Raw genomic sequence first — 15732 nt, 5'->3', positions numbered from 1 at the left:
CTTCATCAGAAAAGACCCTTTTCTGATGAAGGGTCTAGGCCCGAAACGTCAGCCTTTCTGCTCCTATGATGCTGCTTGGCCTGCTGTGTTCATCCAGCCCTGCACCTTGTTGTCTCAGATTCTCCAGCATCTGCAGTTCCTACTATCTCCAGCATCTGTAGTTCTTGGTATCTTCGACAATGGTGAGATTCTCTTTTGTTAGAGATGGTCATTGCCTGGCATTCGTGTAGCATGAATGTTACTGCCATTTGTCAGGTCAAGCCTGGATATTGTCCAGACCGTAGTTATGACAGTATCACCGGATTCAAAACATTAACTGCTTTCTCCCTGTAGATGCTGCCAGGCCTGCAGAGTTTCACCAGCAATTTGTCTTTTTCTGTTGGGTTTTGTCCAGGTCTTGCTGCATTTGGACATGGACTGCTTCAGTGTCTGAGGAACTTTCAGAGATATTCTATAACTGAGATGACTGATCTCCAACAATCACAAACATTTTCCTCTGCGCCTGGTTTGACTTCAAGCAGCAGAGAGTTTTCTCCACCGATTCCCAATGACTCAAACTTTGCTAGTTGAGTTAGTAATCTGATTATTTCCACATCAATTGTAATTAACAAGCAACTTGACGTAACAAACACAGAAAATATTGAAGAAATTCAGCAGGTCTGGCATCATCTATGGAGAGAGAAACAGAGTTAATACTTCAAGTCCAATATGACTCTTCTTCAGTAACAGGATGGCTTGTTTTTGTAACAGTTGAAAATTTCACATGTTGAAAGTTTCCAATTTTTCAGATAGGAAGGGCCCTCTTGTGGCATCATGGTAGTGACCCTACCCCTGGACTGAGAGGCCCAGGTTCAAATCCCATCTTCTCCAGAGATGTGTAATAACATTTATGAACAGGTTGATTGGAAAAATAGATGATATTGAAACAAAAACAGAATGCATAAATCTATGAAATAAAATGTAGTTTTTGCAACAGAGTAGCTGCTAAAGGTCTTACGAAGAGTTAAATCAGACTCAAAACATTAGCTCCCTATTAGCTATTTCTATCTCCGTCTATCCATTGATGCTGCCCAACCTGCTGAGTTTCTCCAGCATTTTCTGTTCTTATTGCACATCTCCAGCATTTACTGGCATTTTGCGTTTACTGACTAAGCTTTTTGGGTCCGCCGTAGGTGTTGATGGATCCAACAAGATGGAAAAACACACTTAGAAATACAGGAAGAGAGCAGGCCATTCAGCCCATCCAGCCTGTCCTGCCATTCAATATGATCATGGCTGCAGGTGCATCTCAAAGGTTCACAACATTCTTAAGTAATAAAAAAGAATTCTCTTCATCTCTGACATAGTCCTGTGGGATGCAGATTATCAGGCCCAGGGGAAATGTCAGCTTTTAACTGCATTAATTTCTCTAGTGCCTTTTTTTCGATTAATACTGATTTTCTTCAATTCTTCCTTCTCACTAGATCCTTGGTTCTGTAACATTTCCAGAAAGGTAAAACCAAAATGTGTGTTCAGTTTGGCAAGTTCTTTGTTCCCATTGCAATGTCTCCCCATTTCTAACAAAGGGACCTCCATTCATGTTCACTAATCTTTTCCTCTTCACATATTTAAAGAAGGTTTAATAGTCAGTTTTTATGTTCCATGCAAGTATAATTTCTACTCTCTTTTCCCCCTCTTGATTAATCTATTTGTCGTTTTTTGCTGAATTCTGAAATGCTCCCAGTCTTCAGGCTTGTTGATTTTTCTGGCAAATTTATATGCCTCCTCTTTGTATCTAATATTATCCTTAATTTATTTTGTTCGCTTTGGTTGAGCCACCTTTCCATTTTATTTTTGCATCATATACAAATAATTGTTTTAATTAATATATATGTCGCTTAAATATTAGCCATTACCTATCTACTGCTAACTTTTAGCAAGGTTCCCCAATGCATCATGACAAACCCGTGCCTCACAGCCTCGTAGTTCCTTTAATTTAGATTCAGATTTAACTTCTTCACTCTCAATCTTAATGAAATTTTATGGTTGCTCTTCCCCAACAGACCCTGCACAACCAGCATGTTAATTATTTGTTTCACACTGTGCAATATCCAGACTAGAACAGCCTGCACTCTAATTGCTTCCTTAACATGTTATTCTAAAAGAAAACATCATGTCTACACTCCAGGAATTCCTCTGCCACAGTATAAGCCTGATTTATCCAATCAATAGGTAGATTAAAATCACCCACGATTATGGTTGCACCCTTATTATATGTGTCTCTAATCTGTTTAATGTGTTTCCTTATGTCTCTGCTGTTGTTTGGGGACTTAAAGATAGCCCCTATCAATGTTTTCTGAGTCTTGGTCTTTTTTATTCCCACTTATACAGATTCCATGACATGATATTCTAAATCAAATATCCTTCTTCACTACAGTGTTGAGTTACCTTTATTAACAATGTTACCTGCCCTCCTATCCCTATTTTTCTGTCAATATCATAATCATGTATATCTATTTGGTGCTGTTAATTCACCTACCTAGGTGGTAAAGGGCTCAGTCTTGGCGTATATCACTGAAGGAAGCTTGGTTGACTTATAGGGCCAAATTCAAATTTGTATCAAAGTGTTCTGCTGAATCCCCTCCAATATCATTACACTTAGAAAATTCCATTTTCTACACAAATCCCTCAAAAGTGAGAGAAAAGTGCAATGCCTACATAGATCAATCAGTCACAGTGAAATATGCCAACATACTATTTGCCACTCAACTTAGGCATTGGATTCACTGAGAGAAGAGGAAAATCCAGCAGCAACAAGCACTCTGAGCAGAAATAACTCAGCAGACATTAAGCAAAGTTGTCTCAAACCCAGCAGATACATGCAACTCTGTGCTCAGGAAATACCTCGTAGGAATAAAAGTGCATGCTTAATTTTAATGTTTAAAAATAACATTTCTCTTTCACTGCTAAATTGCAGCAAGTAAACTACCACACAGTAAATATTGGTGCTGTTCCCAAGAAAATTACTGTTTGCATGTGCTACAGAAGCTTTGATAAGCTCTGCAATTTACGTCAATGCGATAAGCATGAAGTCTTTGTAGCTGCACACAAATCTCAGTATGCAGACATGATGTTTACTATAAAATATTAGAAGAAAATATACCAAGAAAGGTTCACTGAAAATTTAGTAAGGAATTAATTATATGAACAGTGTATGTCAGACACGTGTTTGTGATATAATGTAGCTGGGTCAGTACAGCACTGCTGATAAGGATGCATATGCATGTGCAACAGTGAATGAACATCAGTGCAGGAGAACAGAATTATAAGTTTGCATGCAATGATACACCATCGGCAAAGAACTAAAGTATAATGCATTCATGTAAGGTCAATGGTTCTACCAGCATTTGTCTATCTGCGTCAGTGGTGTAGTACTGGTTTTAATGTGAATACTCATCTCGTCATCCTGGTAAAATAGGTGCTTATCATGGTAAAGAACTGTGTGAATGAGGCATTTATCCTGGTAGAAGATTTTTAGAGTGAGGGTTATGGTTAGGATTAGGGTTTATCCTGATAAAGGACCATGTGACTGAGGATTAGGGTTAGGATTAGAGTTTATTCTGGTAAAGGGCCATGAGTGCGTTGTTTATCCTGGTAAAGGACTATGTGGGGAAGCTGTATATCCTGGTAAAGGGCTGAGTGAGATGTTTACCTGGTAAAGGGCTATTTAGTTTTTGATAAAGGTATTTAGCTTTGGCTAACTGCGATGTTGGTACATTTCTGTCTTGTGTCGGAGTAGTGCTGCTGGCATGGCACAGCGTGACCCCCAGTGTGCAAAATAGAGGGCTTCAGCGTGAGACACACACGTGCTGCCTGCCTGGGTTACCTGATCCTTGCTGAGTAGAGAAATCGTTCGCTGGAATGAAAAAGGAACTTGTTGTCAATATATCACAAAAATAAGTACAGATAGGGTGGGCATTTGGCTCATCTAGCTCAATCTGCCAATAGAAGCCCCACTGCTGTCATAAAGGTTATAGTTAAAAATTTATAAAATAAGCATTATTTTTATGCATACATGCACTCAAATATAACATTTCTTTAACTGAAGATACTAGAATCTCAAATTTAACAGAAAATCTGACAGCACCATTACATATACTACCAGGCTAAAGCAATAGCCAGGCAGTATGTAGGATAAGAGGGACTGTATTCTGATAATACCCAGCTAGCTATCTCTTTTGAAATGATTCTTCAAGTGGAGGCAAGACACACCAATTTAAGGTCCAGAGAATCTTTACAGATGTTATGATTAAGGGACTGGCATGGGTAAGGTGCAGAGACAATCTTCACTCTGCAACCAAAACACGCAAACCAACTAGGATGAAAGAACATTGGGAAATAATTTATTCTCAGCATTCACGCATATCATCTTAACATGTGAAAATTCTTCAAAAAACATTTAAAAGAGAAAAACCACATGACTTACTGTTCCATCTTCCATGAGTTTGAGACAGGAGCCGAAGTCTGCCAGCCGGATGTGCCCATTTACATCCAGTAGAATGTTGTCTGGTTTGATATCCCTACAAGGCAAGAACAAAAAGTTAGTCTTCAGGTCAAGTATCAAATACAGTAAATTGATACAGTTTCACACAAACAAGATGTGCCTTAGAATCAGTGCATGCATTTCCTGCTGTCTCATCCCAACCTGTCAGCACACAACAAAATTGCAGCTTTTATTATTTTCTGAGTTACATACTTTTTAAGACTATTACAACTCAAGATTACACAGGTAATATGCTGCATGTAGCACATAGGAGGTACAACAGAAATAGGACAGACTAGATGTAACATTATTGATGCACTTTTCATGAAACTCTAACTTAATTCTGCGCAGGGGCCAAGGACGCCATTTCCTGGTGGCCTGAGAGTTTCATTGCACGTGCAGGGCGTGGCAGCCAGATAGACCCGACATGCTCTCTTCCAGTTTCCACTCTACAGCTAAAGGAGTATGTCATCTGGACAAGTGCTTGCCTGGGTGGGTGCTGTGGCACACAAACAACCACCATGGAACCCACTTTGGCACCACAAAGAAGAGCCCTGTCTTAGAACCACTAGCAGACGAGGAGACTGCAGGCAGTGAAAATGATGCTGTTTGTTGGTTCTGGCAGTTAAGACTCAGCGAAGCCCTCGGAAGCTGAGAACGTGATAGAAAATCATTGTCTCTCTGCTTGAGAATGTTAGGGCTCAGAAGAAGCCCTGGGAGGCATATATAACTCAATACAGCCAGAATACTCATGTCCTGTGAAATGCAGGGCATTGCTAGCTTGGTAATATGTACTTGTCTGCATTATGTACTGGATTGTAGCCTAGGTAATCCAATTAAATGCATTCTCAGGAAAGCAAATTGGGCCAATGAGAGGAGAGCTCTCATTGAAGCAGTCTGAGTTTGTGCAGTCTTTGAGGAATTCAGAGACTAGATCTTTGAAAGCATAAACTTGAAATTCCTCGTGAAGGAGAAAGATCCCTCATAAGATTTTGTAACCTGTGATCACTGTCATGCAGGTGGATTGTTGAGAAATTTCATAGGATCTGCTTTGGTTCCATCTGCCGTCTCATGCGTAGTGTGGTATACTCGGTCACGTTTTGCCTGTTTAATTCCTACTTCCTTGTGTCAATTCTGGATGGTTAGTTAGTTATAAGGTAGTGATATTGTAGATTATTTTACTTTTCTGAATTGTTGAGGTAAAAAAAATTATTAAAAAAAACGAAAGAAATGCAGATGCTGTAAATCAGGAACAAAAGCAGAAGTTGCTGGAAAAGTTCAGCAGGTCTGCCAGCATCTGTGAAGGAAAAAACAGACTTAATGTTTCGGGTCCAGTGACCCTTCCTCAGAACTGAGGAACAGTCAGAACTCAGAACAGTTCTGAGGAAGGGGTACCAGACCCAAAATGCTAACTTTGTTTTTTCCTTCACAGATGCTGCCAGACCTGCTGAGCTGTTCCAGCAACTTTGTTTTCGTTCCAAAACAAAATTATTCTTGGTTCAAAGTTTTGGCAAAGATCTGTAGCTTGGGTTGTGGGTGAGGTTGTTGACTTGCTCGCTGAACTGGCTTGTTCTTGTTCAGACGTTTCATCACCACGCTAGGAGACATGATCAGTGGAACCTCCAATGAAGCGGTCACTGCATGGTGATGAAACATCTGAACGAGAACAAGTCAGCTCAGCGAGCAAGTCAACAACCTCATCATCCTTGGTTGTTTAAAACCATGGTATTGTATGGCATTATTCTCTTCATAAGTACCTAGAATTTTAAATTTTGTCCAATTTTAAACAAAAAGTTGAAAAGAACGTCCCGAGCAGGACATAACCAAACTTGGAGATCTGGTCTGGGGCCATAACATAGTGATCGCATCTTTTAGAATGTTGCAGCCACAAAATTGGATGATGCCTGTCTCTAGACAGGACTGATAAGAATTCACTCACCTTACAAAAATAATCAAGACATTTTAACATTCAACAAAGGCATCAAACAGACGTGCAAACAACACTTTGAATAAGGACTTGTTTGCAGGATAAATGTTACAGAAAATAACAATAGCAAGTGAAAGGCTTACCCAGAAAGGAAGTGGGAAATCAGACAAAAGTTCAGGGTGCAATCAACACTGGTTTTAATGGCTGTGTGAGACGATTGCCAGGTAATTTTTAAGAGCTAAATTACTACTTTTGATAAGATTTTACAATACACTGAAAAGTTGTCCAAAAATATCATTTGATAACAATCTATTGAGGCAATGTTTTTTAAAAAAATGCTTAATGAACAAGACGAATGAGAACACTCCATTTTGCCAATCTGATTTCATTCAATAGCCTCAGAAAGGCCGATGTCTTCAGCTTTAAACTTATCTTCCTTGACATTTCCAACCTAATACACAACAATGTGTGTTTACATAGCACCCTATGAGTAGCAAACCTCATTGCTGTTCTCACTGCAAAGGAATATTCCCTCCCTGCTAACAGGTTGTAGAATGTTATTACACAACTGCAGAAAATTCTTTTGGAGAAAGGATAATTAGCCAGATGTTGTGGTCCACATTGGTACCAAAGACGTCGGTAAGAGATGCGGTTGAGGACCCGAAAACAGATTTCAGGGAGCTGGACAGGAAATTTAAGAGCTGGACCCATAAAGTAGTAGTCTGAGGATAACCCCCAGTCTTCAGAGGGACAGTGACAAGCAGCAATTTCAGCAGGACCGTGACAAGATGGCCAAATGGGTAGTCACCTGCCAGATGAACTTCAATACAGAGAAATGTGAGGCAATGTATTTTGGTAGAAGAAACTTGGAAAGATAATACAGGCTCAATAGTTCAACTTTGAGGGGAGTATAGGACTAGAGGGACCTTGGGGTTCAAGTGCATGATTCCCTCAAGATGGCCAGGTAAGTTAAAACAGTTGTTAAGAAGGCTTATAGGATCCTTGGGTTTGTAAATAGAGGTATAAAGTATGAAAACAAGGAAGTGATGCTACACTTCTACAAATCACTGGTCAGATCACATTCGGAGTACAGTTCTGGGCACCTTACGTAAGGTTGTTAAAGCCCTGGAGAGTGATGAATTTAGCCGGCTATGGAGGTAGGGCTGGAGAATGGAACTAGCTGGGTAGCTCTTTTGAGAGCTGGTCAATCAGCCTCCTCTGCACTGTAAAATGCTCTGATGCTATGATTCAGTCCCACATACTAGTATTCACAGAATTAGGAGAACTGAGTGATTGAACATATGCTCAGAAGGCTGGTGTAGGAGGGCAATATCTGAGGCAGGTGGGACCTGTAAAAATTGGACAGTCTAGACCTGAACAAGCCAATAACCTTGCAGGGAGATTTGTTAATGCTGCTGGGGAGATTTTAAACTAGACTGGCAAGGAATGGGAACCTGAGGACAAATTCAGATCAGGAAACCGGAGATAGAAACTTAACAAATACGCTTGAAAGACAGATGAGGCAGAGGTTAAAAAGTGTACAGCATGGGAATTTAGCAGTATTAAAATCTATGTATGCTAACACAAGGGGATACAAGAAATAAAACTGACAGCAGAAAGAGAAATATGGCAGCAGAAAATCATTGGCATAATGGAAACTTGGCTTCAAGAGGGGAAAAAATGGCAGCTCATCATTCCTTGACTCAGTTTTCAGCCAAGACACAAAAGGGGGAAAAAGTGGGGGCTGCATAATCAGTTAGCAAAGCTGTTACAGCTATGAGGAGTGATGATAAGCTAAATGAAGCATCAAAAGCAGCCATACAAGTTGAGCTTACAACAAAATAGGGGGGATCAACCACACTGCTAGCTGTGTGCTGTAGACCTCGAAATCATGACAGAGAGATGGAGGAGCAAACATGTCAGTAAATTTCTGACTGCAGAAACAATCACGCAATAATAGTTGGGGACTACCCAAATATCAACTGAAACACAACAACAAGAAAGGCGCAAAATCCCTGAGCTGCATTCAAGATACCAATTTTAGCCAGCACATAACAAGCTCAAAGAAAGGGGGTGCAATTCTGGAGGTGGAAACCTCTGGAGGAAGTAACAACAAGAATTGACGGTAGTGCAATGGATGTTGTTGACACGGATTATAGTAAGGTAATTGACAGGGTCCCACATGGCAGATTTATCAGAAAAATTAAAGCTCAAAGGACAGAGGAAAATATGGTGTGTTGGATCCAAAATTGGCTCAGTGCCAGGAAACAAAGGGTAATGTTTAATGGATGTTTTATGGATAGCAAGTGGCTTCCAGTGGTGTTCCACAAGGGTAAATGTTATGTCTCTTGCTGTCTGTGGTATATAGAGTCATAGAGTCATACAGCACGGAAACAGACCCTTCAGTCCAACTTGTCCATGCTGGCCAAGTTTCCCAAACTAAACTAGTCCCACTTACCTGTGTTTGGCCCATATCCCTTTAAACCTTTCCGAATCACGTACTCTCCCAAATGTCTTTTAAATATTGTAACTCACCTGCATCTACCATTTCGTCTGGAGTTCATTCCACATATGATTCACCCTCTGTGTAAAAAAGTTGCCCTTCAGGTTCCTTTTAAATCTTTCTCCTCTCACCATAAAAATGTCCCTAAAATACCTTTGCTATTCACCTTATCTATGCCCCTCATGATTTTATGAACCACTATAAGATCACCCCTCCGCGCTCCAGTTAAAAAAAAAGTCCCAGCTTATCTACCTCCTCCCTATATCTCAAACCCTGCAGTCCCAGCAACATCCTAGTAAATCTTTTCTGAACCCTCTCCAATTTAATAATATCCTTCCAATAGCAGGGTGACCAGATCTGCACACAGTACTCCAAAAGAGGCCTCATCAACATCCTGTACAAACTCAACATGACATCCCAACCCCTATACTCGATGGTCTGAGCAATGAAGGCAAATGCTAAACACCTTCTTAACCAATCTGTCTACCTATGACGCAACTTTCAATATATTAATGCTTTAGGTTTAAATGTGGGAAGCAATATTAGGAAGTTTACAAATTACAGAAAAACTGGCTGGGTTTTTGATAGTGAAGAAGATGGCTGTTGGATACAGAGTGATACCAATGATTTGATTAGGTAGGTGGAAAAGTGATAAATGGAATTCAAATTGGAGAAGTGCGAGATTAAGCATTTGAAAGGGTAAACAAAACAAGGGAAAGCATAGTAAACGGTAGAATACTGAGAGGGGTGGGGGAAGTGACAGACTGGAATGCATGTCCACAGAACCAGAAAATGGCAGGCAGGTAGGTAAGACAGTAAAGAAAGCATGTGGGATCTTTTCCTTCACTGGAATAGTTGCTGAATGCAAAAGCAGTGGTATACTGCTGGAGCTAAATAAGACCATGGTTAGGCCACAGCCAGAGGTTTGTGTACAGTTCTGATCACCACTATATGAAGGACTTAATTGTTCCAGTAAGAAAACAGACGAGATTTACAAGAACATTGGTACAGCTTGAAAATTGCAGCTATGAGACTAGTGATATTTTCCTTAGAATGGACGAGGCTAAGGGGTGACTAAATTGAAGGATATAAAATACTGAGGGGTTCAACCAGAGTGGACTGGAAAGATCTATCTCGCTTGGCGTGAAATCAATTACCAGAAGCATTGATTTAAAGTGATTGGTTGAAGAATACAAGAAAAAACTTTTTCACCTTGGGAATTTACTGCACAGTTTGGTGGTTGAGACAAAAACTTACATCTTATTTAAAAGGAACCTGGATTGGCACCCGAAGCACTGTAGACTGCATTATGGACCAGGTCCCGGAGAGTGGGATAGAGTACCAGTTCAGATATAGTGGAGGATGGCAAGGTAATTTTTTTATTTATATACAAAATTGACTTCAAATCTGACTTCAGGAAAGAATGCTCCCACAAGCTTGTGTATCTAGTGCAATCTCTTGATTCACATCAGCACAATAATGTAATATGTTAGATAGACAAGTTATTCACATTCAGGTTTTCCATTATCTCATTAGCCTGTTAAAGCAACATCTGGCTATATTTATAGAGTGGAGAAAATAATAAAGTAAACACTAACACATAATTACTCTTATGGCATAAGAACTATTTTTGGCTTCAGGACCCAACAAATGAACAACTCCTTAAATAGAAGCCATACAAAATGTTGGCAGTCAAGGCTAAGGCTGTTAAATAGCATTGAAGTATGTCTATACAAATCGTAAAATTGTGTTAACATGATAATTGCAGCTTTTTTTTATTCTCTCATGGGACGTGGGCGGTTGCTGGCTGGGCCAGCATTTATTGCCCGTCCCTAGTTGCCCTTGAGAAGGTGGTGGTGGTTAAACCTCTGCAGTCCATATGTTGTAGGTAGAATATATCAAAAAGTTTCACCAGGAACATATACAGGCAAAGTCAAGGCATCAAGTTTACAAACCCCACCCAGATATCTAATTTGAATTTATACGGTATTTCCTTCATTTTTGGTGAACTTTAAGTTATTTCATTTAGGAATGTAAAAAACATATTCAATGTTTCAAAGTTCATGATGAAAAATAATCTAAAGAACCTAACTCCAGTTTGTACACTGATTCCTATAGGAACTTCTGATGTAGTTAAAGTTCACTCAAAACTGCAATCTTAAGAATGGATCTAGGACTTGAAGTCAGGAATTGTATTGTACTGTATTAATTACAACAATGCATTAGAAATTTAATGCCAGCATATATGGTCTGTAAAATTTAATTAGGAATTCCTATATCTACATTTAGAGCAGATTGCTTAAAATTGGCATGCTGCATTAACACCCTCCTCTGATAATGATTCTTATGGTTTACAATATGCCAAGTTTGTGGAACTATAAAAGACAAGAAAGTGCAACTACCATCCAAAAATCACCCAAATTCAAACATTACTTCACCTGGAGGCAAATTCGATCAAAAGAAAATTGCTTAAAATGCATGAAATAATATTAATCACAGGTGTAACATGACAGTGTTAGGAATGCTGCATAGCATCCAGCAGAGTGAATGCTGGAACCACTGAATTAATATAAAAAGGAAGGTTGTTACATTTTCTAACAATTCTAAAAGTAGGAGAGAGACTATAACAGAAGATGGTTTATGGCTAAGGACATTTAAAAAAGACAGAGTTCGAGAATATATTGCCTTAACTACAGAAATCAAGCGTGCAGGTGTTACACTAAGATTTTATAATGGGTCAGAACACGATTGAAGTACATGTTCAAACCAGTGCATGATAATGGGTCTATAAATGCATTGGAAGATGCAAAGATAAATACACTGAGATATGCACGATTGAAGTACATGGTCAAACCATGGCATTATAAAAGTTTTAAATGCGCATCAGCAGATGGAAAGATAAATACACCTAGGTATATTATGTACCACCTCCATTGTCAAATAAGCATAATACTTGCACTATACTCTGCTTCGCATTTTTCAATCATAACTGTTAACCCATTTGACAAAGTGCACAGAGGAAACTGGTTAGTCTAAATGTTGGATATTGGGGTCCCTTAAAAACTGAATTTTCCCAGCATTTTCTGTGTAGCAGTGGATTTTAGTTAATAACTATTACAGCAATGTAATACATGTATACCAAGAACAAGAACTGGAGAAACTTGGCATCACCACCAGCAGCAGCCAAGCCTCCCCTGGTACCACAGTTGAAAATGGTACCACTGCAGGAAAATCCATCGTCAGCTTATCGGACCACACCCTTCAACTGGATGAGATCGAAGTTCTCAGCCGAGGGCTCATTTTCTTCCCCACCATCAAAATGGACCCCAATGGTCTCACGGAAGACACAGAAGAACTCATCAGACGACTGAGACTTTGGGAATTCTTCCAAAATGTCAGCAGCGAGCCCAATGAGACAACCAATGATCCGAAACAGTTGACCTAGAGATCTGTGATGGAGCGGCCAAAGGAGGAGTCGAATTGGACCCCTCAGGAGGACCGTTGCCTGGGCTTGACATGTATGCTCAAGCAATCAGGGAATGTGTAAATGCCAGATTCATCAGCTGCACTCACAAGGTAGCACAAAACATCAACCAAGCACAATGCAACAACATCCAAACTCTCAAGACCAATCGCAGCATTGTTATCAAACCAGCAGACAAAGGAGGAGCCATCATCATACAGAACAGAACGGACTACTGTAAGGAAGTGTACCGACAGCTGAACAACCACGAACACTACAGACAATTACCTGCTGATCCAAAGAATACTCCCGTGAACTCAACAGACTGATCAAGACTTTTGATCCTGTCCTTCAGAGTACCCTACAGACTCTCATCCTGCGTACTTCTTGCTTGGAGAGTTCTACTGCTTTCCAAAGATATACAAAGCCAACACATCTGGACACCCCATTGTATCAAGTAATGGGACCCTGTGTGAGAACCTCTCCGGCTACGTCAAGGGCATCTTGAAACCCATTGTACAGGGAACCCCCGGCTTCTGTCGTGATACTACAGATTTCTTACAGAAACTCAGCACCCACGGACCAATTTAACATTCCTCGTCACAATAGACGTTTCAGCACTCTACACCAGCATCCCCCATGACGACGGCATGGCTGCAACAGCCTCAGTACTCAATACCAACAACTGCCAATTTCCAGGCTCCATCCTACATCACAACCGCTTCATCCTTGATCACAACATCTTCACCTTCGACAACCAGTTCTTCATCCATGCACAAAGGACAGCCATGGGAACCAGATTTGCTCCCCAGTACACCAACATGTTCATGCACAGATTCGAACAAGACTTTTTTGCTGCACAGGACCTCCAACAAATGCTATACACCAGATACGTGGACAACATTTTCTTCCTTTGGACTCATGACGAGGAATCACTGAAACAACGACATACTGTTACCAACAAGTTTCATCCCACCATTAGACATACCGTGGACTACTCTTTAGAATCAGTCTCATTCTTGGACACATGCATCTCCATTAAGGTCAGACAGCTCAACACCTCACTCTACCACAAGCTGACGGATAACCACACGATGCTGCACTTTTCTAGCTTCCACCCTAAACCTATTAAGCACACACAGGATCTGCTCAGATGAGGAGTAATGCGACAGATACCTAAAAGTGCTGAAGGACGCCCTCATAAGAACAGGATACTCAACTCATCAATCGCCAGTTCCAACAAGCCACAGTGAAAAACCGTAATGATATCCTCAGAAGACAGACACAGGATACGACCTATAGGGTACCCTTCGTCGTCCAGTACTTCCCAGGAGTGGAGAAACTACGTCATGTTCTTCACAGCCTTCAACACATCATCGATGGCAATGAGCACCTCACCAAGATCTTCCCTACACCTCCACTTCTCACCTTCAAACAACTGCCAAACCTTAAACTGAGCAATGTTTGCAGCAAAATACCCGGCCTTCAGGCCAACCTTGACCACAACACCATACGACCCTGTTGTGACAACCTCTGCAAGACATGTCAGATCATTGACACGGATACTACCATCACACATGGGAAACACCACCTACCACGTGCACAGTAGATACTCATGTGACTCGGCCAACACTGTCTATCCCATACACTGCAGGCAAGGATGCCCTGAGGCATGGTTTATTTGGCAAAACCATGCAGACGCTACGACAACAGATGAATGGATACCGCGCAACAATCATCAAACAGGGATGTTCCCTCCCAGTGGGGGAACACTTCAGTAGTCAAGGACATTTGGCCATGGATCTTCAGGTAAACATCCTCCAAGGCGGACTTTGGGATACACAACAATGCAAAGTCACCAAGCAGAGGCTAATAGCCAAGTTTGGTACCCATAAGGACAGCCTCAACCGGGATCTTGGGTTCTTGTCACACCACAGATGACCCTACCACACGATACACTCTCACATACACACACACACACACACACACACACACACACACACACAGTCTGTCTCTCTCTCTCCCTCACATGCATATGTGCATACAGACATACAGATCAATGGTGTGAATTTGCATTTGCAGATTTGTAATTGCAGATACATTCTATTTTGTTCAAAAAGCACACAATTTGTAGACAGCCAATGTGGCATTTTATAAATTCCCACTTTGGAAATAAAACCGGTCTGACTCCAAGTTGATACACAGCCATATTCTAAACAAGGCCTTACATCTAAAATGCATTGAATGACCTGGGATGTCACCTTTGGTGTACTGAACGGACTGATAAAACCTTTAGCATCCCGGGGAAGTGACTTGAAAGAAATACTGGAATTTGCATATTAATCCTTTCTAACTGATTAGAGAATTAATAGCCATCGTAGGTTTCTCCAACACTGTATCAGTTCTATGACCCTTTGATCTTTTGCTTATAAATTCTGTGTCCGATGCCACCTCTCTCACTGACACCTGAAGAAGGACTGAGACTCCGAAAGCTTGTGTTTTCAAATAAACCTGTTGGACTATAACCTGGTGTCATGTGATTTTTGATGTTGTCTACCCTAGTCCAACACCAGCACCTCCACAGTAATGGGGAGGCAATGGCCTACTGGTATTATCACTAGACTATTAATCCAGAGTCCCAGGTAATGCTCTGGGGACCCAGGTTCAAATTCCACCACAGCAGATAGTGGGGGGAAAACCCACCTGATTCTCTAAAGTAAGGAAACTACCACGCATAGGGTGGTGCGTGTATGGAATGAGCTGCCAAAGCAGGTGATGAAGGCTGGTACAATTACAATATTTAAAAGGTACCCAGATGGGTAAATGAATAGGGAGAGTTAGGAGAGATATGGGCCAAATGCTGGCAAATCGGACTAGATCAGTTCAGGATAACTGGTTGGCATGGGCAAGTTGGATTGAAGAGGTTATTTCTGTGCTGTACAACTCTATGTCCCTATGATTACAAAGGTTTTATTGTAAATCTATAGTATAGTAGAACATCAATTTGCACCTTTCCTTTGGGATGTCCAGAAGTCAACTTCCTATTGGGGAAGAACTCAGATCTTTTTAAACCAAACCCACCAAATAAACAAAATACCCAACTAACAAATTACAAACATTGCCCACTGGGGGCAAAGCACTCAGCTCTTAACTTGCCTTTATGCAAGGGTACATAGATATTTTAAAAAAACACAACTTCATAACTTCATATTTCCACTGTTGTGCAGCAAGATATGCGTGTTCTAGGACCTTAAACCAACTTTTGCTATTGAGTCATTCCTCTTAGTGAAATAATCAAATAATTGATAACTAGTAAA

The 15732-nt window shown here is 40.6% G+C and overlaps 1 protein-coding gene across 1 annotated transcript in view; it reads right to left on the bottom strand.

Annotated features, from left to right (window-relative positions):
- The window catches only part of LOC109916915 (serine/threonine-protein kinase MRCK alpha-like), a 323123-nt gene that overhangs the window by 222677 nt on the left and 84714 nt on the right, over nt 1-15732 (bottom strand). The window contains exon 6 of the mRNA XM_048596650.1: nt 4466-4559. Within this exon, the coding sequence (XP_048452607.1) occupies nt 4466-4559 (94 nt within the window). The remainder of the gene's footprint in view (nt 1-4465; nt 4560-15732) is intronic.

This window comes from Rhincodon typus, chromosome 5 (assembly GCF_021869965.1).
Source record: "Rhincodon typus isolate 14 chromosome 5, sRhiTyp1.1, whole genome shotgun sequence".
Classification (NCBI taxonomy): domain Eukaryota; kingdom Metazoa; phylum Chordata; class Chondrichthyes; order Orectolobiformes; family Rhincodontidae; genus Rhincodon; species Rhincodon typus.
This window is presented reverse-complemented; position numbering and strand designations above follow the sequence as displayed.